Source organism: Pan paniscus, chromosome 16, assembly GCF_029289425.2.
Source record: "Pan paniscus chromosome 16, NHGRI_mPanPan1-v2.0_pri, whole genome shotgun sequence".
Classification (NCBI taxonomy): domain Eukaryota; kingdom Metazoa; phylum Chordata; class Mammalia; order Primates; family Hominidae; genus Pan; species Pan paniscus.
The window spans coordinates 52,750,990-52,776,597 of NC_073265.2; the positions used below are offsets into that span (position 1 = coordinate 52,750,990).

General features: G+C 40.7%; 1 protein-coding gene across 6 annotated transcripts in view; it reads left to right on the forward strand.

Annotated features, from left to right (window-relative positions):
* The first annotated feature begins 1,582 nt into the window (after positions 1-1,582).
* USP3 (ubiquitin specific peptidase 3) overlaps positions 1,583-25,608 on the forward strand; it is an 86,851-nt gene continuing 62,825 nt past the window's right edge. Inside the window, exons 1-2 of one of the 6 annotated variants that reach the window (XM_034938895.3) lie at positions 23,969-24,367; positions 25,370-25,560. Coding sequence is in view for 1 of the 6 variants with exons in the window: in XM_034938893.3 (XP_034794784.1) it covers positions 1,838-1,928 (91 nt within the window). In the remaining 5 variants the exon portion in view is untranslated. Of the gene's footprint in view, positions 1,929-23,968; positions 24,368-24,494; positions 25,561-25,608 lie in introns of those variants that run through there. The other 5 variants (XM_034938893.3, XM_034938894.3, XM_034938896.3 and 2 more) reach the window with 5 other exon arrangements.

Sequence of the window (25,608 nt, forward strand, 5' to 3'; positions counted from 1 at the left end):
CATGTTCCTTGCGAGACAAGTATTCTTCTTCCAGTTTTACAGATCTAGAAAAGGCTTGGAACGGCTAGAGACACTTGCTAAGCCTGGCCGTCAAGTAGGCAGCAGAGCTAAGATTTGAAAGCATGCCGGCCTGCCTTCCTAGGCAGACGCACTTTCCACAACGCATCACTGCCATAAAAATCCCAGGCCGAGGCTTGCTCTAACAGCAATCAAATACCACTTGGAAAAGGACAGATCTTTGAGGACCCAGAAATACTTCTGGGGAAAGGATGAGCAGAGGTGCCCCCGGTGGGTGGATACCATTAGGCAGAGGTCTATGCGGAAGAGGCCGACTTGTGGCGTGGGAGGTAGGGAGGAGTAAGAAGTGATTGACGGGGCGTCCCTGGCTGCTCTAGGACTGCATTGCGGGGAGGTGCCCGGCTCTAACCACTGCCCGGCCCGGTTAATCATTTCCTGACCTTCCTTCCTCCTCTCGCTCTGGCCGCAGGATTGCCACATCAGTCTTCCCCCTCCCCCTGCTCGCCTTCTGGCCCCGAGGCTCCTTCGCCGGGTTTTACAAGGAGCCCCAACTTGGAAGCAATATTTGTAATAGCCCCGGACGTCCTCAAGTGCCCAAGTGAGATCGCAGGCTCGATCCAGGGTATGCCGGCCCAAGCGGCCCCTTGAGGCTTGCCCTCTTCTCTAATCCCTTACTAAAAAGAGGTCAGAGGGTCAGGGATCCAATCTCCATACAGATTAACAAGTTACAGACTCGGTTTCCCCCTGCGGTAAAAAGGGGATGGTAACAGCTGGTAGGGTGTTGCGAGGCTTAAATGCGGTATGGGAAGTGCCTGGCTGGGAGACCTTAGGTATCTAACAAATGCTAGATCCCTTCCCTTCTTATCGCCTGGTAATGGGGAGTTTAGCTTGCCCAGCAATCCCAGGCTACGTTTATCTCACTTGAACTTCCTGGCTTGAAAGTCCTACGATGTGCTGGAGGTAACGCAGATGGTGAGTCACAGTGACAGGATTTGAACGCGGGTTCATGGGCGCCCCTGCGGGCCCACCCACGCAGCATCTAGGTGGCTGGCTAACGCCACGTGTTCAGAACCTAGAAAGGGCTACGGATCGCACCTGCCGCAAGGAGCCTAACGCTAAGTCGGGACTGCCCTGGCACCCATGAAACCCGCTGCCCGCCTCCCCCGGGGCCAGGCCCTTGGCCTCCCCAGCTTGTTTCTTCGTGTATAAAATGAGGGCCACAGTGCCTGTCTGCCCGAGAGGTTTTAATGTTCTTCTTTACACTTTGCGGAGCGGCCGGATTTTTACCACGAAGCCACCGAGTAGTCTGCACCACGTAGGTTCAGTATCCTCCGCCCACCGCAGGAAACGCCGCGGACGGCCCGGGGTGCCCTGCTCGGTGCCCCACCCTTCCCGGGGCCGGGGAAGCGGCGTGACTAGGAAAGTCACTTCGGAACACAGCCGGACTCTGCGCCACCAGCTGGAGCTCGCCGGGACCCCACCCCGCGGGCTGGGCGGGGGCGGACCCGGGGGCGGGGCTTGCTTGGGGGCGGGGCGGGGAGGGGCCGGCCTGGAAAGGCGGAAGCCTCCAGTCTAGGGGTGGCTGCAGAACCCGGATCTCGGAGTTACACGTTCTACGGAGCGGGGCGCCGGGAGACGGCGGGCGAGAAAACCCGGCGTCCGGAAGCCCGTGCTTTCTTTGACGCAAGGGCTCGAGACGCAGCCGCCGTCGGCCGAGCGCCCGGCTAGAAGCGCCACCAGACGGAGCCTCCGGAGTTCCTCCGCCCCCACCTCGCCGGGTCCTGGAGCCGCAGTCCTCCCAGCTGCCCTCCTCGTGGCCATGGAGTGTCCACACCTGAGCTCCAGCGTCTGCATTGCTCCGGACTCAGCCAAGTTCCCCAACGGCTCCCCGTCGTCCTGGTGCTGCAGCGGTGAGTGCGGCCACGGGCCGGCCCCGCCGCGCACCCGAGGCCGCGGCTCTGCCGGGCCTGCCGTCTAGGGGCCGCAGGCGGCCGGCGCGCGGACTCCGGGAGGGGCGAGGGCGAGCCGGGCCCGGCGGGCTGGGGAGGGTACGCGATGAGGCGGGCGCGTGCGGGAGCGGCGGCGGCTCCTTTGTTTCCCGAGGCCCGACGGCCGGGCCAGCGAAGGAGAGGGCCGCGAGGGGCGGGAGTCCGCGGAGGCCTCGAGCGCGTGGGGGCAGCGGCGGGCGGGGACCCTGGCCAGCTGCGTGCGCCCTTGCCCCGCCCTGCCGTGGCCGGGGGTTGTGCCCATCCGTGTTGCGGGGTCGCTTGTGGGGCGGGTGTCCGGCCCCCGAGGGGCGGCCGCACGTGTGGCGGGGCCCGCGCCGCGCTTCTCCGCGGACAGGGCGGGAAGAGCGCCGCTCTCCGGGCGCAGCTTTGTCTGGGCTGCGGGGCGCGCGGGGCTCCTCTCCTCCGCCGAACCCGGCCCGGGTTTCCTTTCCCTTCTCCGCAGGCTCGGGCACCTCGAAACCCCGAGAGGCGCTCGGAGCTCGGGCGGCGGAGGTCGGGGTCTTTCATCCGTCAGGGATGGTGAAGTTTGAAAACAGGCTGCGGGCTGAGAAGCTCGGAGGCTGAGCCAACAGCTGCTTTGGAGGGGACTGCTCGAGTTTGTTTTTCAGACCTTTTGGGTTGTCCGAAAATGCGTTGGGATTCCCAGTTCCTGTGTTGTGAAACACTTATTAGATTTATATAAGGCTTTTGAGTAGCTTAAGCGTTTTAACTCCTCCTGCTGGCCCCCTTGGAAGCCCCAGTGCCCTCTCATTGTCTGCTCTAAGCGACTTCTTAGGATCGCACCGGCCACACGGCTTTGATTACTTCCTGGTAGGGCCCTGGTGCCACCGCTAGTCTTTGTTTATTAGCTTTGAGATGGTCACTGGTATCTTGGGTTATATTAATAGCGTACAATTCGAACTGTGCACTTCAGAAATCCTAAGTTCATTTGAAGAAATATAGAAAAACGGCAATGGTATGATTTAGCTGTGACATGTCTCATTGTGGGCCGGAGCTGGGAAGATAGTTTAGAGAATGCCTTAGCACTTTTGACAGCTTACTACTTAAATAGTGATTATGTCCTTGGAAACAACATCGGTAGGTCCACAAAGAAAAATATACTCTGGGATAAGGAATAGAAATAACCGCGGTTTCCTGGCGCGCTCAGACGTCTGATGCTTTGCTTGCCTTTGTAAAGTCAGGTATCTTTTTCTGCATGAAGCCTTTGAAAATTAACGGTTAATTGGTTTCACAGAGCAGTATTGCAGTTCTTTTGTGAGGATGCAGAAACTTGTGTAAATTAGCTTTTACCTGTAAATCTGTCGGGATGTTGAGTATAGAACAACAAATAAGGTGTATGGCACTGCTTTACAAATTGGTTGGTGGTGGTACATTAGCTATAACTGTAGCCATTGCTGTGGTGCTATAATTGTAACTTAATTTTTTTCCCAAAATAAATTTGAAGAAAAAAAAAAGACCAAAGTAAACACTAGGAGAAGCCTACCTCACAGGGAATGGTGGGATTACTCTTGCTCATCTGTAGTAAACTACAGAAAGACAACATGGACAATTAGCACACTTCTGGCATTTTCTAGGTAAAATCACATCAAACTTAAAAATGGCTTCACTGGGCACATACATCTAAAAAATGGAAAAGAACTGTGCAAGTGGCAGATGCCCTCTTGTGAGTCAGTCTTGCCTGTGTCAGTCAGGGAGTCCACTTGACTGTGAAAAAGAGATGCAGGAAATTGAGCATCTCTTGAGGAACTTAATAAGTTAAAATGGAGCATAACGAGATGTGCTGATAACAAGAATAAACTAGTATGTGGGGTGATTTCTGTTCAAGGGGTAGGATGACATCTTTGCATCTTGCAACAAAGTGTGTCTGACATATAGCTTTGCAAGCCTGGGTCTAGTCACTTGCTTGGATTTGTAGAACCAATAAAGCGAGTTTCGCAACTTTGTGTGAGTCCACACTCTGAATTGAACCCATTTTATGTAGGCCTCCCGTCTTAACCCGTTGGCATCCATTTGTTGATATAATCTAGCGTTATTGTATTAAGCTTGATCTTGTTCTTGCGTGCCTGTCGTTTCAGTGATTAAATGATTAATCTGTGAGTCCTTAACTAACTCATTATCTCGGAGTGTTACATAGTCGTATTTTTTTTCTCCCACACTCTTGATTTTATTTTATTTTTGTTTTTTTCATAGGGGACCAAAAGGGTAGCCGATGTGTTGACTAATACTGTGACTGGGTATTGAATCTGATTATGTTCTTATTAAGGAGGGGAAAATCCCTGTTTTGGCACTGGGACAATAAAAGTAATGCCCTTGCCTTATTTTCTTTGCGAGTTTGCAATTATACCACGGTAAGACAGCCAAGCAAATTGCAAAATGCCACAACATTCTAGGTTCTACCAGTTAGCAGTACCTAATTGGACAAATAGTTCTATTTTCTTTGAGTATCAGTTTCCTTATATAATCTGTAAAGAAAAGGGTAATACTTTGCATTTACTTCACAGGTTGCTGTTAGGATGAACAAGGTAATTTTTTGTGAAAACTTTGAGAAACTTGTATACACTGTTCAAGTAATAGGTGGTATTAGAGGTCAGAACATCTTTATAAAGAGGACTCTGAATAATTAAATATCCAAAGCCCATTAAATGGGGACTAGAACAGACTGGCTTTATGCTGAATGATGCTTTACAGGGAGATACAGAACTCAACAAGATTACAAGAAGTAAGAAGTAATTATACTTCAGAATTAACATGAGCTTCGTATCCATGGAAGGCACTGTGTGTTGGGTTATATAATTGTGTATGACAGTGGTTCTTACACTTTTTGATCTTAGGACCCCTTTACACTCTTAAAAATTGTTGAGCACCTGAAGAGCCTTCGTGTAGCTTATATCTGTTGATGATGTTTATTAGAAATTAAAACTGAGAAAAACTTAAAATATGTATTTATTAATATGCTTACAAATAATGATAGACCCACTACCCATAACATAAATTGACAGTTTATGTAAAATGTTTTTCAAAACAAAAATTTAGTGGGAAGAATGGCATTATTTTACATTTTTGTAACTCTTTGTTCAGCTTTATAGAAGACAGCTGGATTCTTACATTGCTTCTGCATTCAGTCTCTTGAGATATCACATGCAGCCTCAGGAACACCCCACTGCATGCTTGTGAGAGAATGACTGTAAACAAAAGTAACATCTTAAATATCATGTATGAAAATTGTTTTGACCTTCTGGACCCCCTGAATGGGTCCTGGAAACTTTCAGGGGTCCAGGACCACACTTTGAGAACCCACTTGTGTAAGCTATAGTTAACAGTTAAGGATACCTGCTCATATCAAAATAACTTTAAAAAATTAGAGAAATCCTTAAGGCTACCAACGTTTATGTTTCTGTAGAGACCTGAGGTTTTTGAAATGTATTAGCTGGGAAATAGAGCATGGGGTCTAGTAGTCCTTTGCTGCCAAAAAAGTTAACAGTCTAATCTAGCTGGGGGAGAGACAGGAAGCTAACTAGTTAGAAGATACATCCATGTGGTTTAAGGTAAATGTTGAAAATAGCTATCTCCTAATAACGTAAAGGCTGATTTATGTCTAATTGTTGCTTAAGGGATTCTAGTTTTAAATGAAAAAGTTTTAAATAAAAGGGCATTCTCTCAAGCTTTTTGTTATGTGCACATACCAGATGTTATTTTCAGAAGTTGGAGGCTTGGGCATTCCTTATTTTTGTGGGTAAAAGAGTTTAACCAGTGGGAAAAAACAAAAATTGTTTAAAAAGATGCCCTGAATGCAAGTGTTTTGATAACTAAGGAAAGCCAAGGACCAAGCATTTGAACTTGAGGGTTTGGGTTAAACAGCCAGTTAAATTAGAGATATTTAGTAGGATAGGCATGCTAATTTTTCCCTGATTAATTCTTCAATGAGTTGAGAGTGCCTCTTTAAGTTTTCAGTACACACTTGCCTTCATATTACTCTACCCAAGAAAAGTAAGTGTAGATCAAGTAAATGTTCTGCAATTTTGCACCAAAAACTGCAGATAATTCCACCCAAAATACTGGAGATAAACCCTTTTTTAAGAGATCCATTCAGTAGGATGAGGTGTTGATTATTGGTTGTCAGTGGTAATAAATTTGTAATGGACTGATCAGGTTGTGATAAAGAGAAGAAATCAACCTTGATGGAGTGATGGGTTATTTTGTATCGTATTTCTCCACAACCTACATTTAACACTCTTCTTTGCCCAGTGGACTAAATGTTCTAAATACAATCAGTCATTTCCTTGTCATTAGGTCAAATGCTTTTACTGCTTTTTAGTAACATTCTATGATGTATTAAGTGCCTAATACTTAATAGAGCAATTAGTAAATATTTGCCTGATAAATAAAGGAACTTTCACTTAGATGTGTCTGGCAGGGTCTTTATGTTGAAAATAAACGCAGAGTGAACTTTCCCCAGAATGCTTTCACTAGCCCGCACTCCCAGTATTTTAGTCAGTAAACGTTGGCTGGATTGTGAGCAAATGACCATCTGCAGTGTTGTTATCACAATGAATTTGTGTTCTTTTGGTAGTCTGTATTTATAGATGGGCAGGTGGACAATTTAGTTGTAAATGTGGATGGGGTAGTTAAAAATCAGTGGACAGGTGATACTTTTTTCACATTAATTCTAAAAAGTAGTATTTGAGTTTTATATATCCTTCTGAAGAATTTAAACTTTTTTGGTAATATTTATAAAGCTTAAGTCAAATGTCTTTCTAGTCTTTCTGCAGTATTCCTCCCCAACCCCATCCCCCAGAATCTTAAAGCAATCTCAGCTTATTTCTAGAGTCTCTAAATGACTGCTCATGGATGTGAAATGTGTGAAATTTAGAATGTGCTCCATGTATGTGTTTTGTTTAAAGAAGCTTCAGTATAGAGATTGAGCCTAACATTTACTTGTTGTGAAGAAGTTTTGACACATTGATGAGAAGTTCTTTCCCTAATAATATGCTTAATAGTGTATACAGAACATCCTTCATGGTCTAAGCAGAAGAAGTGATGGAGTTGGGGGAAGAATTCGAACTCTTTGGTGTGGTTTCCTGTTATTTATCCTCAAAGTAATTTATTCTCATTCTTTGCTTGTACACCATTAGCCTTAGGCTCGTGTAACAGCCTCCTTTTTCCTCATTGAGATGTATGTAATTTCCTTCTCCACTGGAATATAAAAGATTGATTTTGGATCCTTCAAGCTAGATTTAGAAATACTTATGTTTTTATAGTGTTTGCAGCTCAGTGAGTAGACCAATGAGTAATTTAGTGTGTAGCTCAGTGAGTCATTTAAATTCCTGTTTTAAAATTTGAGTCCCTCTTCCATCAGGAGCTGATTAACATGTACATTTCCCCTAACCTAACCTGCTCTTTTTTTTTCTTTTTGAGCTTTTCTCCCCTTCTTGAGCTTGTTTGTTTGTTTTTAATATTTTTCCTTCTTTGAAAACAAAATGTTAGTCTCCTTTGATTAAGCTGCAGTCTCTGACCTACATACATACAGGTTTGTGTTCAACCAAGGCATTGAAATAAATAGATTTAGTCGGTAGATTATCATTGTTTGAAGTGGAAAAGGTATGCTGTTTAACATATTTTGATATTTTATGTTTATTCATTGCCTCTTTAGACAGGAGAGCAATTGCATTCTAGGTGTGTTAATAGAGCTTTCCTGGACAGATGGCTTGGAAGGAAGTACTTTGATGGGTTCTCAGTAGGGGCTAGTACTTTTTGGAGGGTGTGTTTGTGATTAAGCTTACCTTGATTGACAGTTTAGAATGCTGAGAATAGCATTAACAACAGTAACAGCTTGTTCATCTTACCTAGAATTGTCTTGTGCCAAGACCCCTCAAGATGCTCTGAGATTTCTGTGTAGTGGTTTCTTTTGAGAATGTAGGTAAGAATAGGTGTCCTTGAGACTGAAAAGAAATTCACCTAAAATTGTTCATTGTGGTTGTATCTTAAAATCTTTGGGGTCGTTGAATGAACTTTGGCTTAGAAATTTGTAGAGATCGTCTTTTTAACTGCTGTGAGTCTGCAGATGTGATTATCTATAGTAATTCCAGATGTTTTCTCATCTATTAGTTTTACTGAGTAGGAAGATAACTGAGAACAACATAAAGTAACTTCAAAGCAGTTTGCTAGCATTTAATCCTGACTAATTTAATTAATTATGCATCCTTGTAGTTTTTCCTATTTTATTGATTATGAAACTGAGACAAAGGTTACGAGTTGCCTAAGATGCTTGGGGAGTATTAAAGATAGCCCAAAGCTTAAACTCTAACACTGTTCAGACTTTTAGCTTGCTTTTTCTTAAAAAAAAAAAAAAAGAGTCTTTATTTTGTTATTCAGTAACTTAATGCTTGACAATTTAAAAAATACAAAATGTTTGGAACACATACTTTAAATAATTCCTTTGAAGATTTTTGATATGAAAATATATTTTAAGTTCCACATCTCAAAAATTGAAATTTGGTCTTTTGTTACCCCCCTCACCCAATTTAATATTGAAAGTGCTGGCAAGTTGGAACAAGGAATTGGTGATATAGTTTGGAAGAAACAACTATTTTAAATGTCAACCTTGTTATACTCAGATCTAATATTTTTATAGGCCGAAATTCATATTGCATTAGTTCAGACATAATAAACCAGCCTCCTCACTATAGCTATGGATAAAATGCAATTAGCTTTTGGTTTTTTTTTTTTTTTTTTTTTTTTTTTGAGACGGAGTCTCGCTCTGCCAGGCTGGAGTGCAGTGGCGCGATCTCGGCTCACTGCAAGCTCCGCCTCCCGGGTTCACGCCATTCTCCTGCCTCAGCCTCCCGAGTAGCTGGGACTACAGGCGCCCGCTACCACGCCCGGCTAATTTTTTGTATTTTTAGTAGAGACGGGGTTTCACCGTGTTAGCCAGGATGGTCTTGATCTCCTGACCTCGTGATCCGCCCGCCTCGGCCTCCCAAAGTGCTGGGATTACAGGCGTGAGCCACCGCGCCCGGCCAGCTTTTGGTTATTTTTAAAATGGGTTTCAGTTATTGAAGTCTCTCCACCCCCCTTATTTTTTCATTTTGTTTCTGTTAGAGAAGATTCTTCTTGGAGGTGGTTTGTTGTAGGGTGGAGGAAGGAGAGAATTCTTAAGGTATAGAATGTTGCATTTGCTTCTGGTAGCTCAGAGATTATTTGAAATCTTTGCTTTTAGTCAGTATACTTTGTTGATTCCATTTAGTTATTCTAAGATTTTCCAATTGTATTTCCTGTAAAAGTTATAGTCTTTAGACCATAAAAACTAAAACTAGTAACTGCAGATCTTTTTTTTTTTTTTTTTTTTTTTTTGAGATGGAGTCTCACCCTGTTCCCCAGGCTGGAGTGCGATGGCACGATCTTGTCTCACTGCAACCTCCGCCTCTCGGGCTCAAGTAATTCTTTGCCTCAGCCTCCTGAGTGGCTGGGATTACAGACGCACACCACCATACCCGGCTAATTTTTTGTATCTTTAGTAGAGTCAGGGTTTCACTCAAATTCCTGACCTCGTGATCCTCCTGCCTTGGCCTCCCAAAGTGCTGGGATTACACGTGTGAGCCACCGTGCCTAGCCAGTAACTGCAGATCTTAAAACAGATTTCCCCTCTTCTTCTTCTTCCTCTTCCTCCTCTTCCTCCTCTTCCTCTTCTTCCTCTTCTTCTTCTTTCTTCTTTCTTTTTCTTTCTTCTTTCTTCCTTCTTCTTCTTTCTTCTTTGGAATCTCACTCTTTGGCCAGGCTGGAGTGCAGTGGCACGATCTCAGCTCACTGAAACCTCCACTCCCAGGTTCAAGTGATTCTCCTGCTTCAGCCTCCCAAGTAGTTGGAATTACAGGCAGCCACCACCATGCCTGGCTAATTTTTGTGTTTTTAGTAGAGACGGGGTTTCACTATGTTGGCCAGGCTGGTCTTGAACTCCTGACCTTGTGATCCACCTGCCTCAGCCTCCCAAAATACTGGGATTACAGGTGTGAGCCACTGCACCAGGCCTCCCCCTTTCTTAAGATACAAGGAAGTGTATCTTTTCAGTGTGTGCTCTTTATGGATGTATACAATGCAGATGAATTTAGGAAGGCAATTTCAGATTTTGAAAACTGTTGAAATTAAACTTGGACATTGAAAAATCAAATTTGCAGTTGTCTTAAGTGTTTACATTAGTTAGATGCTTCACAATTAATAAATACTAGCTAATATAATTTTATAAGACCCTTTGAAGAGGGAATTGTGAGTTTATTTTTAAGATAAGCCAGGTTATATCAAAGATATTGTAACCAACTAGATTTTATTTGGAGACTTTGTACTCTGCTTTAGAATCCAGTAGCTCTATCAGTGTGAGCTGTTTCCATTCTTGAGTAGAAGTTTTCTCTTGTTATTTTTTCTTTGTTCTAGCTGGGTTTAAGACAGCCTTCTTTGTAGAAATTGTTGGCCTGTTTATCCTTCACCCACCCTGAAGACACTTAATTTTATGGACTGTTCTTGTACTGCCTCATCACCAGAAAAAGCAGGCTGGACATTAACTGTCATATTCCCACAGGTTTAATTTAACTGATTATAAGAAAGTACAGTTATTGTTCTACCTTCTTTAAATCTTTGTCCTTGATGACCAAGCTCAGGTTTTGATTTTTGCTTATTTATTTATTTTTTGGAAATGGAGTCTCACTCTGTCACCCAGTCTGGAGTGCAGTGGTGCAGTCATAGCTCATTACAGCCTGGAACTCCTGGGCTTAAGTGATCCTTCCACTTCAGCCTCCCAAGTAGCTGGGACTCCAGGCATGTGCCACCACGCTCAGCTAATTTTTAAATTTTTTTGTAGAGATAGGGTCTCGATGTTGCCCAGGTCTTGAACTTCTGACTCTGAGTGATCTTTCCACCTCAGCCTCCCAAAGTGCTGGGATTACAGATATGAGCCACCAGTCTGGGTGGGTTTTCTTTTTTAAATAATAGATTTAAATTGTTCATTACTTTGTTTTGAACATTTGTTGCACAATGCTGGAGTAATATTTTGATTAAAGTTTTTGAATATCAAGTTGAAATTTCTAGAAAACAAATTTCTGACTTGGAATGTTTCCCTGAGATAATCGATGGATGACATGTTAGAAAAATGTTCTACTGTGATATTAGGCATTTAAAAAATAACTGTATAATATAGAGACTGTGGGAGCAACAATTGTACAAATTGCTGGTTGAGCAAATTTTAATTTTAGTTGCACACAGTAAAATGTTCTTTGGTTTCATTAAGATTAACTCTTATTTCCATGTGAATTATTTTGGTTATTAATAGTGAGATGCTTTAGCATTGGAGAAATTGCTTTATAAAAACTGAAGGATCAGACTTCACCTTAAGTGTATGAAGTAGCTGCCAGACCTCAACATTCGTGCCATGAGAATTTAATTCTGAGAGCTTAAATGCATTAGTTTCATTTTATTTGCTTTGAATGTTTTGTTTATATATAGTTTTTTTAGAGCCTCATTTAAAAAATATATGTATTTCTAGTTTTTTTCTTCGAATATATAATACAGATTTTTGGGAAAATGTGGGTCATGTTTGAAAATTCTATCGATTGTAAAAAAAAAATTCTGACTCTTGGTTTTGGTTAAATAATTAGAACAGCTATTTAGAAAAACTGGAATAGTTAATGGTTTTGGAGTTTGCAGGTGCCTGTTTTCTGAAATATTGATTATCTATCCCTCGGGCAGAGTATACGTATTTGCCAAGTTTGTATTTCTTTTTTCTATTTCTTCAAAATAAGTCCCGTTGATTTTAAAAGAATGAAGAGTTTCCCAGTAAGTACAAGTGTGGTACTTTTTCCCCCTCCACTTTGTACTTTAGTGTTAACCTTTATTACATAACCACAGAGAATGAGGAAGAGAACTGTACAATGCAGATATTAAGCCTATTGTTCTCCAAGGAAAGTCTTTGATGTTAAGAGGTCCCTAAACCTCTTAATTATTTTATTTACTTGTGAGAGGGGGTGCTTCCTTAAATATATACGAGTCTTTTCTTATATTGCATACACTTGCAACTATTATTTTGAAATAATAGTTGAGCGGTGTTTACATTTATGACCTGATTCATGTCTTTTGAAGTGCCACTACTGTTTAACCATGGACTTGCTTACTCAGGTTGTTGGCAACAGCATGGAATTGCATCAGATCTTGCTGTATTAAATAAATGAAGATATTAGATGTCAGAATTTTTAAGTAGTTCATGGCTTTTGTTTTTATTTTCTATATGATCAGCTTCATAGGGAAAGTTATTTTTGAAACAATTTGAGCTCCTAATAATTTTTTGAAGCTATTTGTGTCTGGTCTTCCAAAGGCAAAAATGGCCCATTTTGACTCTGATTTAGTAATCTGCTTTGGCTTTAGTGGTTTTTATCCTTCCTCCCACTATCCTTTCCCCTCGTTTAGAGGTAGGAGGAGCCCAGTTCCAGTATTTAAAATGAAGATCAAGAGTGGCATAATAGCTTCATTAGGTGTTTTTTACCAAAATAGGTCTGAATAAGTCTGAATTTGTGGTAGAAGGAACCATAACAAATTTGTTTAGTGCATTACAGTTTTTGAGAATATGTTGTTTCACGCACATTGTTTCTATATGTTGTTTCCATTTCATGGTGAAAGCATAAGGAATCCATTTAAAAATAGAGTAAAATGCTACAGCCAGTTGGGGTTTGGGGGCAGCCCTGTGGACCAGAATTTGCCTCTGTGTGGGAAGTCAGCAGGACCAGATGCCCCTCTCTTCTTTGGCTCTGTAGGTATCTGGATCTCTTAACATATAGATGACAAGTTTTGGCCAGCTTTGAAATTACATTTGCTAGTGGAGGACACATATCATTAACTCTGCAGTGGGAATAAGGAATTCAGTAGGTGCCTGACCCCAAATGATAAACTGCTATTCTAATTTTTATGCTGTGTAATATATTTTAGACTTTTTAATAAAAAAGATAAAAATTGAGCAATTTCATGAATTGTTATGTTACATCAATTTACCATATGAAGATTAATTCATGTTTTCAGAACAGTAATACACATTTCTGAAATATACAGAGACAGGTAATAGTATCAAAGGGCTTAAAATAGAATTTTAGTCTTCCTTGCCTCCACTCTCAGTCCTGCTGTCCACAGACAATCTCTGTAGGCTCTATTTAGCATTCTCTCTCATATTTACCTGCATAATTCTAACCAGTGCTCTGTTATTTCTTAATTTGTCATTTTTAGGTATTATTCCTTGATATCTTGCTGTGGTAAATGAAGACTTCAGTGTTTGCACCACTTGCCCTTCAGTCTCTCCATTTCCCAATATAATTAGATTACATATTTTGGTTACTATAGTGATTAATTTTTCTTTCTTGTCCAACATTTTATTTTTTCTTGAGTCAATAATTGCCTCTTTTAAAAATTGCTTAGTTTACCTTAGACACATTTTCTCTTAAATGTTCCTTTAAACCTGTCAAAGGTCTGTGAATATTATTTTTTAACCCATTCAACAGATTAGATAATCTCCAAGCACTAACTCTTTTCTAAAATCCTTTCCAGAGCCCTCTGACCTCTGCTGTCACTTGAAATAGTTCTCCAGGCTGGACAGTTTTTATCGTGTGATTCCCTCTGTTGTTCTCTTATAATATTAGATCCCTTATTTCTTGGATCCCATGTCTTGTTTTTCTTGGGTTATTTCATTGTTTTGCTGGAGTACATCAAGCTCCTTTCTCACAGGAGGTAATTTTTTTTTTCTCTAATTGCATGGCACATTAAGGGAGGTAAATTTTTGACCCTTTGCAAGTCTGACATTTTTATTTTACCTTTATACTTGATTGCTTGGCTGAATAGAGAATATTAGTAAGAAAATAATTTTCCTTTAGAGTTTAAAGGCATTGTTGGTTTGTTTCTAGGCTCCCAGTGTTGCTGTTGAGAAACCTGATGCCTTCCTGATTTCCTCCTTCACATATGTCCTTTTATTCTTTTTCCTATAATTCTTTAAGGTATTCTTTTCATCCTCTGTATTCTGAAATTTCAAAATATGGCTGGGCATGGGTAGTTTTTTTTTATTTTATTTTTAATAGGAAGTGAAGGGATTTTTTTATGTATAGGTTCACATCCTTGAGTTAAAAGACATTTTTTTGTACTATAAATTTGATAGTGTGCTCCTCCCCCCATACTTATATCCCCCAATTTATTCTTTTTTTTCTTTCTGGAACTCTTATTAGTTGGATGTTGGGTGTCCTGAGTGTAGTCTCTGATTTTCTTATTTCTTTGCCTTTTGGTTCTAGTTTCTGGTATATTTCCTTGATTTTTTTTTATTATACTTTAAGTTTTAGGGTACATGTGCACAATGTGCAGGTAAGTTATATATGTATACATGTGCCATGTTGGTGTGCTGCACCCATTAACTCGTCATTTAACATTAGGTATATCTCCTAATGCTATCCCTCCCCACTCCCCCCAATTTCCTTGATATTTTTTCTTCCATCCCTTCTGTTGAATTTTGATCATTGTATTTAAAAATTTTAAGAGTTCTTTCTCGTTTCCCAATCATTCCTTTTTCACATATCCTCTTGCTATTGTTCTGCAGTATCTTCTCTTACCACTCCAGCAGTTCAGAGTGTGTTGGTTTTGAAGTTTTGCTGTGCTCCCTGTATGGTTTCTATTTCTCCTGGGTTCCTCTTTTTCTTTTTAAAATGATTCTTTCAGATTGGAGGTTTTCTATAAAGATCTGTTTTGTCTTTGTCTTTTCATATAACAGTGAACTTTTTCATGTAAAAAGCTTTGTAACTGGGTGGGGCTTGTCCACAGTGGGCTTCACTGTGAGGTGGGGAGCAAGTCACCTTCTTCATTGGAGGAAGACACTCATATCTGTGCTGAGAATTTTTTCTGGTACCATTGAGTTTTTCGGTTTTCCCTCTGGGAGGTGGGCACCTGGCCACTGATGTTCTGAGATCAGATTGCAGAAGTTCCATGACTCAGTTGTCCTTAGAGCCCCTAGTCTCCTTGTGTTCAGTCCTGTCCTTACCTGCTGTCTGCTGTGTCCCTATACCTAGAGCTCCTCCCATCTGCATTCTTCCTGGCTGACACTCAGGCCATAGCTTCCTCTGCACTACTAAGATTGTTATTGCTCTCCTAACTTCTTTCTCACTTACAAAAAGCTGTTGAAATCTTTTGTCTGCTTTGGTTACCTCACACTGTTCTCTTTATCTTTGTGGGTTTGTATCTGTTTTTTTCCTTTATTGTCATTTAAGTGGGTCTTAGGTGGGAGAAGAGCTAAGTGAGAATTTGCCACGTTTAGTTTGGTGTCCATTTTTAAATGTATATCATTTGTAATCCTGTTTTTAGGGCACAGTGTTTTGCCCTATCAGAAATGGATCTTATTAGTTACTCAGAGTTAAATCATTGAACTGAAATTTTACATTAATCTATTTGAATAAAAATTTATATTCAGATTTACCTTCTCTGATAAATAGAACAAAATATTGTTGCTGTTATCAGAGTCAGCAGAGAAAATAGGCAAGCCAGGGGGTTCGACCTTGCTTGGAAAGTCAGATCACAAGCCAGGCTTTGGATAGGTATATGCCTGTGAAAGAAAGTTGTAAGGTCATTGGGACTACTGCAGTTAATGCATTGTAATACTTTTATTGGACTAGCTCATCATTCATTAATGAAGGCAAGTTAGTGCCAGGTTTATAGGATTTTTGGCTCTGTACATTGGTAATTTAACCTTCTCCCTTGTGTTTTAGTTTTTAAAAAGTATGATCTTAATTGGAAGTAAAGGACACAGATTTTTAATCTCAGAATTTAAAAAGACTTTTGATTTTGATATAATTTTATACTCAGAGAAACACTGCTAAGAATAGTACATACAAAGAACTTCCGTATACTTAGATTTGCCAGTCGTTCACATTTTGCCTCATTTGTTTTATCATGTATATATTTACTCTCTGTTTATATATTTCCCCTTATTAATTTACAGATATAACACTCCTTTATCCATAGTTTTGTTTTTCCCCAAGAACAGGTCTCTCTTTTTTTTTTTTTTTTTTGGGACGGAGTCTTGCTCTGTTGCCCAGGCTGGAGTGCAGTGGCGTGATCTCGGCTCACTGCAAGCTCCGCCTCCCAGGTTCACAGCATTCTCCTGCCTCAGCCTCCTGAGTAGCTGGGACTACTGGCACTCACCACCACGCCCGGCTAATTTTTTGTATTTTTAGTAGATATGGGGTTTCACCGTGTTAACCAGGATGGTCTCGATCTCTTGACCTCATGATCTGCCCGCCTCAGCATCCCAAAGTGCTGGGATTACAAGCGTGAGCCACCGCGCTCGGCCGGGTCTTTCTTTTCAATCAGCAGAGAATATTGGTCAAATCAGGACAGTTGATACTGATAGAATGCTGTTATCTAATGCACATTCCATGTTCAGATTTCCTCAATTGTCCCAACAATGGCCTTCATAGCTATTACTCCTTTCTGTTTACCTCCCCAGCCACCCTGGATCTAATCCAGGATCATGTGTTATATTTAGTTGTTATAGCTCTTTAGTTTTCTTTCATCTCCAATAGTTCCTCAGCCTTTGTTTTTCATGTCTTGGCTTTTTTTTTTCTATTCTAACATCATAATGTCTTGTTATTTTTGAAGAGTTCATTTCAGTTATTTTATAAAATGTTCTTCAGTTTGAGTTTTCAGAGGTTTCTTCATGATTAGATTCAGGTAATGCATTTTTGGTAGGAATACCACAAAAGTAATGTTGTGTCTTCTCAGGCATCATATCAAGAGTTGGTCTGTCTTGTTTTTGGTGATACTAACTTTGATTACTTTATTAAGGTAATATTTGATAGGTTAATCAGCTATAAAGTTACTATTTTCTCCTTTGTTATTAAGAAGTAATTTGTGGGAAATGTTTTTAGATTATGTATATACCTCGTTTCTTACCAAAGTTTTACCCAGCAGTTTCACATCCATTGATGATTCTTGCCTGAATCAGTTATTAGTAGGATGATTGCAAGGTGATGATTTTCTGACTCGTAATTCTTTTACATGTTAGTTGGCATTCTGCTATAAGAAGGAACTTTCTCCCCTGCTTACTATTAATTTGCTTACTTATCTTAATAAGCACTCGGTTTTTTTTTTATTCTAAGGTACTCATCATTATTTATTTTGAGGCTCAAATTAGCTTATATTTAGCTGGTGGGAGCACCCTTAAGCTGTGATTTGGGCACGCGCCGTCATTCTTTGAGCCCTTTTTACTTTCTCGCACAAGATGTTCCAGGCTCATCTTGTACTTAGCCTGTTGCAGCCTTGGAATTAGCCATTTCTCCAAGTAGCCCTCATTCTTTTTGGCTGGGAATAATGTTTATAAACTAAGATCTCTCAGCACAGTAGAGCTAAGAAATATAAATAAATAAGCATATCTACATCTGTTTATGTCTGTGTGTATTTGTGTGTTTATCACCATGATTTTATACTGATACCTACAATTTCATTCAACACCACAAGCCTAGTCTTGCCCCTTTCCATATTTGTAACACCTTTCTCCAACAGTAAGAACTGGTTCCCATTATCTACAATGAGTGTGTACTCATTTGCACAATTCTATAATCAGAGAAAATAGTTCCAGAATTGCTAACCCATACCATTGTAAAGAAAACCCCTTATAACTCGAGTTCAAATTTGTTTACAGTTCTTTTTGTCTGTATACTGAAAACATAAAAAGTACTATGTTAAAAAGCTATTTGGTTTAGTTTTAGTCTCCCTTTTAATACACTTATTTAACATAAAGTTTGTTCATTTGTTTGTTTGATTTCTGTTTTAGATTTTTTTTTTTTGAGATGGAGTTTTGCTCTTGTCCCCAGGCCAGAGTGCAATGATGCAATCTCGGCTCACTGCAGCCTCCGCCTCCCAGGTTCAATCGATTCTCCTGCCTCAGCCTCCCGAGTGGCTGGGATTACAGGCGTGGGCCACCATGTCCGGCCAATTTTTGTATTTTTAGTAGAGACAGGGTTTCACCATGTTGGCAGGCTGGTCTTGAACTCCTGACCTCAAGTGATCTGCTCACCTTGGCCTCCCAAAGTGCTAGGATTACAGGCATGAGCCACCATGCCTGGCCCCATTTTAAGATTTTTAAAATCTCATCGTTACTGATTTTATTTTGCTTTTTGAGTATATAAAACATTATCATGGTTCCAAAAGTTAAAACTACACAAAAAGCTGTGCTAAGCAATGTCACTACCTAATGCCGGCCGCTCACTCCTACCTACCCCCTGTAGACAACCAATTTCATTAATTTCTGATTGATCTTTCCTGTGTTTCTTTTTGTAAAGAAAAGCAGGTGGGTATTTTCTTTTTTTCCCTCACAAAAGATAGCAAACTAGATACATTCTTTTGGACTTTTTTTTTTTTTCATTTGGCTGTATATCCTGGATGTCACTCCATGTTTGTAGGAATTTTCCTTATTCTCTTTTTTAAAACAGCTTCTAGTACTCCATCTGTGGATGTGCCACAGTGAATTCAACCCGTCTCCTATGTGTGGGCATTTAGGTTGTTTCCAATATTTGTAGTTACAAATAATGCAGCAGTTAATACCCTTGTACAAAGATATTTTTGTATTATCAGGTATCTTCAGGGAAGAGCACACAAAAAAATTAACTTTTTAATTGTGTGAGCAGTAATATGTAAGATAATACTTCAAGCTATTTGTCTGCCTACTCCACACTTCCCTTCCACTGTGGTCTTACAAATGTATCCAAGGCTGTTGAAGTGAAATACTTATCTATCATAATTATTTTTCTGTTGGGAAACCTTGAAATTAGAGAGCTGGAAGTAGCCTTGGGGACATTTTTAGTCAAGTAGTAGCCGATCATAGGCCCTGGGTCAGGGTTCATTTTAAGCAGTTAACTGTTCCTTGTACACACTCATCAGTGCTCTTCTGTCAGCTTGGCTCAGACCAGCTGTTTCGGATACTTCTCCCTTACATTTAATTTAATTCACAAGAGGTTCCTTCATGTTGAACTGTTGACTGGCCACTCCCTGGAGTTATAGAATGGCAGTAGGACAAGACAATTATACATGGGATAGAAATAAGGATTTCAGCATCTGTTTTCTCTGATAGGCCTCAGAGGATTGATGGTTATGAATTGTAGATCGTCAGAGGAATGGCATCTTGGATTCCCAGATGCTGCTGCTGGTCTCCTCCGGTGATTTGTTTATTTGAGACCGGTGATTTGTTTATTTGAGACCGGTGATTTGTTTATTTGAGACAGGATCTTGCTTTGTTGCCCAGGCTGGAGTGCAGTGGCGCTATCTTAGCTCACAGCAGCCCTTACCTTCCACGCTCAAGTTATTTTCCCGTTGTAGAGGCGAGGTCTCACTATATTGCCCAGGCTGATCTGGAACTCCTGGTCTCAAGCGATCCTCCTGCCTTGGCCTCCCAAAGTGTTGGGATTACAGGCATGAGCCACTGTGCCCAGGCCTCTCAGGCGATTAATGACTTCTAGTCTTTTGTTCCAGCTAGTGAACATTGGAGTAGAAGGGAGACGTCCTCCTGCATTGCTAGATAACCACATAAAAGGTTGGCTAGCATAGCTTCCCATCAGAGGGGCTACAAGTGGATTACATATGTGTTGAAATAAATGATCCCCTCAGCCTAGAGGTGGCTGTGCTCCCAGACAAATCATTTCTGGCTGTGAGAAGCCTCTTCAGTTAATGTGCATGTGTCATACAGATATTTTCTATGCGTGCCCTGACATGGGAAAGGTTGGGAAGGTAGGCTAAAGCACAGTCTCAAAATTAGCCTCTAAGGATGTTGCTAAACCAAGGATATTGCTCCTTAAAGAGAACCAGGTGATAGAGTGAAGAGGAATTGAATTATTTATGGACAACCTACTTGTCCATAAAGATAAGCTGATAACCATATCTTAAATCTGGTGTGATTTGAAATTCTTACTCACTTCTTTGCTAAAACAAAAGTTAGAAATTAAAATGTATTTCTAAGTGACTTGGCTTGTAACCCCATTTTATTGGATATTGGAATATAGAACAGTTCACATTAAAGAACTTAGCATCTTTGTTCATTTGAATTTTGACATTTTATTCATTGCTATACTGATAATGTACTGGCAGTGCACTAAATGAAGTAGATACCCAGGGTATATTATGGTTGATGAGATTAGTGAACCAGGATTTAATGTCTTTTCTGAATACTTCTGAGTTTGATGTATTCTAATAAAGTTTTGACACTTGAGTTGCTTCTGTACTTAAATGTTTTACCTGAGTGGCATTCTGTTATCTAAACCTTATCTCTTAAAATGTGCTTCTAAAATGCATTTTTTCCTGAAGTATTTTACATTAGATACGTAAAATTTAATGATTCTGACATTTAAGGTGGTTATAACAGTTACATCAATTTTGAAATAAGCTTATTAAAATTGAGTATTTGGTGTTTTGAATATAATTTAATTTAATTCTGGTATAGGAGGATTTTGAGGGAATGGAACTGACATTCACTGAGTGCTTTCCGTTGATTAGGCCCTGTGCTGTGTGCACTTTATGTAGTTTGTCTCATGAAATCCTTACCATAGCCATGTGAGGTAGAAGGTGGGATTTGACCCATTTCACAGAGAGGAGGCAGGCTCTGGAACGAACTTAGCGTAAGGTCATAGAATAAAATAGTAGAGCTACAACTTTAAGACAGTTGGTTCTGAAGCCCGTGCTTGATTGGTTATGTCACATGACCTGTATCATATTTATTTTGAGTCTGCAGTGGAACAAATTCCTACAAAGGCAACTCATTCTGTTTGGTACATTTTTGTATAAAAGAGGGAAGGAATTCTTCTCGAAGGGTTCAAGGGCAGGTGATAAAGGAATTTGGCTAGTTCAGCTAAAACAATGTGGAGCAGAGTTTCCTGGTCACTGTGCCCCTTCCTTTTTAGGTCAGTTGTGGAACAATTTGCTAGGAATTTTGTGAGAAAATTGTGAGTAGTTCCAGCTTACAAAGGCCTGGGATCAGGCATTGCTGGGCATGATGGGGATCAAGTCATGCTGGCTGAGGAATATGTCAGAACTCTTGGGGTAAAGAGAAATAGAAGCAGAATGAGTAATGTTCTCAACTCTTGTAATTATTTAGAAGCATTTTTCCAAGTTCAACCTTCAGTAAAGCCTGGGGTTTCCTAGAATGCTTATTAAGTAACATAATCCAAAGAAGCAAAAGGAAGGAAGGATAAGGATTTGTGCCTTTTAATGAAGACAAAAGGAATTTCTGCCACTGTTTATGGCACTTTCTTAAGAATCTTTGCCTAGAATTTGGGATTTCTATGGAAATAGTGCTTTTGAAAATTTGAAGGTTTTAAACTTACTTGTTACTGAGTTATTGTTAGGAATGATGTTTGTGCTCAAGAATTAGGTTGTCCTGAGATAGAGGTGGCACATCTAGATTTGAGTTATTAAAATATTGATGTGATACACAAAGATTTAGTCCAAAGGACAATGGCAGCTTAGTTGAAGATAAATATCAAGTCTTTACTCTCACTACTTCTGTTGTAGAGGGAGTAGTATAGTCGTTGGATAGCTTTGAATCCTACTGGGTAAAACCTTTTGAAGTTTCTTTTCCATCCTCACTTTTCCTAAACAACAGGTCAGTCATTCCAGTGAGTTGTTTGGTGGGTGTGGATGATGCTGCGTCACTGTTACTGCTCCCTCTGTTAAGTGGTGGTCTGGTTATCTGTTGCTGCATGACAAACAGCCATACATCCTAGAAGCCTGAAGCAACCATTTCATTTTGCTTATAATTTTGTGGGCCAAGAATTCAGGAAGAACTTGCCTGGGATTGCATCAGGTGGAGAACGTGGACTCACAGAGTTACCAGACATGTGTGTTAAGAAGACACTTTGGAGGAGGATGTTCTGGAGTCTTCTTAACTCACCTGTCTGGTACCTCTGTGCTCCGTGGTGTCTCTCTGTCCCCCAGTGGTGTCATAATCTCCCCAGTCTCCCTGCACATGGTTTGGGCTTCTCTCAGCATGTTGGTCTCTGGGTAATTAGACTTCTTACATGGTGGCTGGCTTTCCCAAGAGCAAGCATTTCAAGCAATAGCAAGAGGGAGCTGTGGATTTCATAAGGCCTGGAGTTGCAGGTTGACACAGAATCACTTCTGCCATATTCAGTGCGTCGGGGCAGTCACAGAGCCTGCCCAGATTCGGAAAATGAGGACATAGGCCCTGTCTCTCCATGGGAAGAATGTCAAAGAATTTGTGGCCATCTTTAATCTACCACAAGGCCATTAAGCAAAAAGGAGAGGGTTGTTACAAGAAATGCTGAACTGACTTTACCAGCAAATGTAAGCCTACTTATATAATGATTCAGAAGAGACTGATTGTCAGGAATAAGAAAGGGATAGAGGCAAAAGGGAGCCCCCAGAAGGAGGAAAGTGGAAAAATTTTTCATGGGAAAGTGGAAAGGCAACCAAGATAAACTTTGCTTCATAATTTTATTTTTCCTGCCTTGGACCTGAAGTCTTGGTTCTGTGATCTTGGCCTTGAGTCCCAGGCGGCCACTTCTGACCACTTTGGATTTGGTGCTCATGCCTGGTCTCCTCCCCAGTATCAGGACCTCTGGTTGGCTTCCCAAGCTCTGTATTGGTCACCCCTTTGACCCTAAGTATCTCCTGTTGCCCTTTACGAGAACTCTCCTGTTGCCCTGTTCCCTGGGAACCTAACCATCCTCTTTCAGAATGAGCAGCATTGTTGGGGCTGGGGAGACATCAGACACTGATTTTGGCTGCACTCGGGCTGCCTGGGTACCTTGGCAGTTGCTTCATGTAGCTTGATTCCTTCTTTTCTGGATTACATTATGGCTCAGTTCTTGCTCTCTCTTTGTGACTTCACCAACTCCTCCCCCTAATAATTTCAAGGGACTCAAGTTATAGATAGAAGAGACTTCTGAAATTTCAGCATAGAATAGGCTTGTGAACATGCAGTTCAGAGAGGATTTATAGTGTACAGAAGATTTTATGTCTTGCTTTTAAGCATCTAAAAATGTTTCATTTGGAAGGTAAGTTAGGTCCATCTGGAATATATTTTTACTTATATGTACTGGAATGTTTATAGAATTTTTATGATGATACTGCCCTATCCTCCAGTTTTAAGAGGAATAACAGTTTTACTATTGATACTTTCATGGTGTATGTGTGTGTTTTAATAACTGCTGCAAAATTTCAAAATTTTCATTGATTATAATTTTACAAATCCATAGAGCTATAATCTTGGATTTTGATTTAACTTTCCACTCATGCTTGAAAATTTAGAATAAGTTCATTTTATTAGGACTTTATAATACCAGTATCTTTAAATTTAAAACACTTTAAATTTAATTTTTATTATAAAAGAAATAATGCTGTTTGAAAAACTTTTAACAGTATAGTGGCTCCTGTCCCCATGTCATTCCTTTTACATAGCTGATAACAGCTACTTCCAGTCTTTAAAAAATTTATATGCAGTTATGTAATACATACATGACTCAGAAACACATAGCATGTTATCTTTTTAAAACAAAAGTTTTAGTTTCCTGGACGACTGCTTTGCAACAGTCAGTGCCTTGAAACACTCTATGAGTTTAATTTCCAGCCCTATCACTTAGTAATTTAGCAAGTTACATTACTGCTCTGTGCCTCAGTTTCCTCTTCTGTAAAACAGACCAAATGATGGTCTGTACCTCATTGGATTGTAGAAGATTAATTAGCACCTGTATATAGCACACAGTATGTACTATATAAATGTTAACTAAATGAAAATGAACTTGCTTAAAAAACATATCCTAGATGTTTCCTTATGGGTTGCTAATATTTTTAGAGTGTTGCACTTTAAAAATTGTGTAGGGGGGTGGTTTTTGAGTTTCACTGTTGTAGCAGCATGTTTGTCTGTAATGATCTTGAACAGTGATTCCACGTACTTCCCACACCCTTGTTGCAGTGAGTTGCTGTTACTGATGGGCAATGTGTTTGTGTCTCAGGGATGATGGGAGGCAAGAAAAAACTTGAAAACCATTGGTTTAGAAAATTATACTACATTAGCAGTTAATCTTTTTGTTAAGCCTTTTAAGAGACTTAGGCAGAAAGTAGAGTTGGAAGGATTTTATTTATGGGGGAGGATGATATGATTGTTTCATCTAACTTTTGCCAGTCCTTATGTTCTTTAAATTATTTTACTTTGAGACAGGGTCTTGCTTTGTCACCCAGGCTGGAGTGCAGTGGTGTGATCTCGACTCACTGCAGCCTTGACTTCCTGGGCTCACGGGATTCTCCCGCCTCAGCCTCCGGAGCAGCAGGGACCACAGGTGTGCACCACCATGCCTGCCTAATCTTTTTTTATTTTTAGTAGATATGGGGTTTCCCTGTGTTGCCCGGGCTGGTCTTGAACTCCTGGGCTCAAGCAATCCTCCCACCTTGGCCTCCCAAAGTGCTGGGATTACAGGTGTGAGCCACTGTGCCCAGCATGTTCTTTGAATAATTTTATAATTTAGAGGGAACATGATCATCACCTACTCTTCATTTTACACTAAGGAAATAGACCCAGAATGGTAGTGATGTTCTCTCTTCTGTAGCTAATAATGGTAGAGCCAGAACTAGAATCCCGGTCATCTGATCCTCATCCTTCTGAATTCTTGAGAAGAAAAAGAGCCTTCTCTCCCAATTGAAACAGCTGTGAATAATGGATGCACTATAAATGGCTTACCTGTCAGTGCCATGTGCTTAAACTATTCTGTGTAGAGACAGTGATGAAGTTGTGTCATAAGCGGTCATGTATGATGTTTTGTCCAAAAATTTAGAATTCCAGACTTGTTGGTAGGCCTCGAATATCAAATATCCTCTATTATGAGATTCTCTGTATGCATACTAACAGGATATTGAAGATCAGTGGCTATGTAGAAATAACATATTCAGTGTCAATGTGCTTTTGTTTTAAGAACTCCTTTTCTTGTGAACACAACCTGAAAAGATGCATGGATTAATTAGGCCTCTATAGGCACAGAACTCCCTGGTTTCTGCTCCGGGGTCTCTTGATAAAGGGCCATCTGCCCTTCCGTATGGCACAGACTAAACCACTTTTGGCCTCTAGGTCACTTAGATGCCTTTGTGTGCCTTCGGTTCTCATCTGGTTTTCAGGAGAGTTAAATGTTTAAGTGGTTTTAGGAGGAAGACTTGAGTCTGAGACATGTTTTAGAGGCTGGGGCTCTTCCCACCCTCTCCATGGCCCAGCATATGTGATAGCTTCTACCTTCTGGAGAATGGCTCTAGCTCAGGAGAGGATAGAGCTTCTTCATCTCCTCCATGCATAGGGGCCCTCCTGCCATCTTGAAGAGCTTGAGGCTGAGGTGAGAACAGGGACAGAGGAAGATTCTGCAGCCATAGCTGAAGAGGAGGCAGTGAAAGGAGCCTAGTTAGTGCCAGCCTCTGGACTGAGAAGTGAGACACTGCAGTCAGAGTTGGAAGAATCCAAGTAAACCGAAGAAATTTGCTGGAGGACGAGGTATCTTGGTTTGAGGAAATTTTACAATCTGAGTAAAAGATGAGTTTC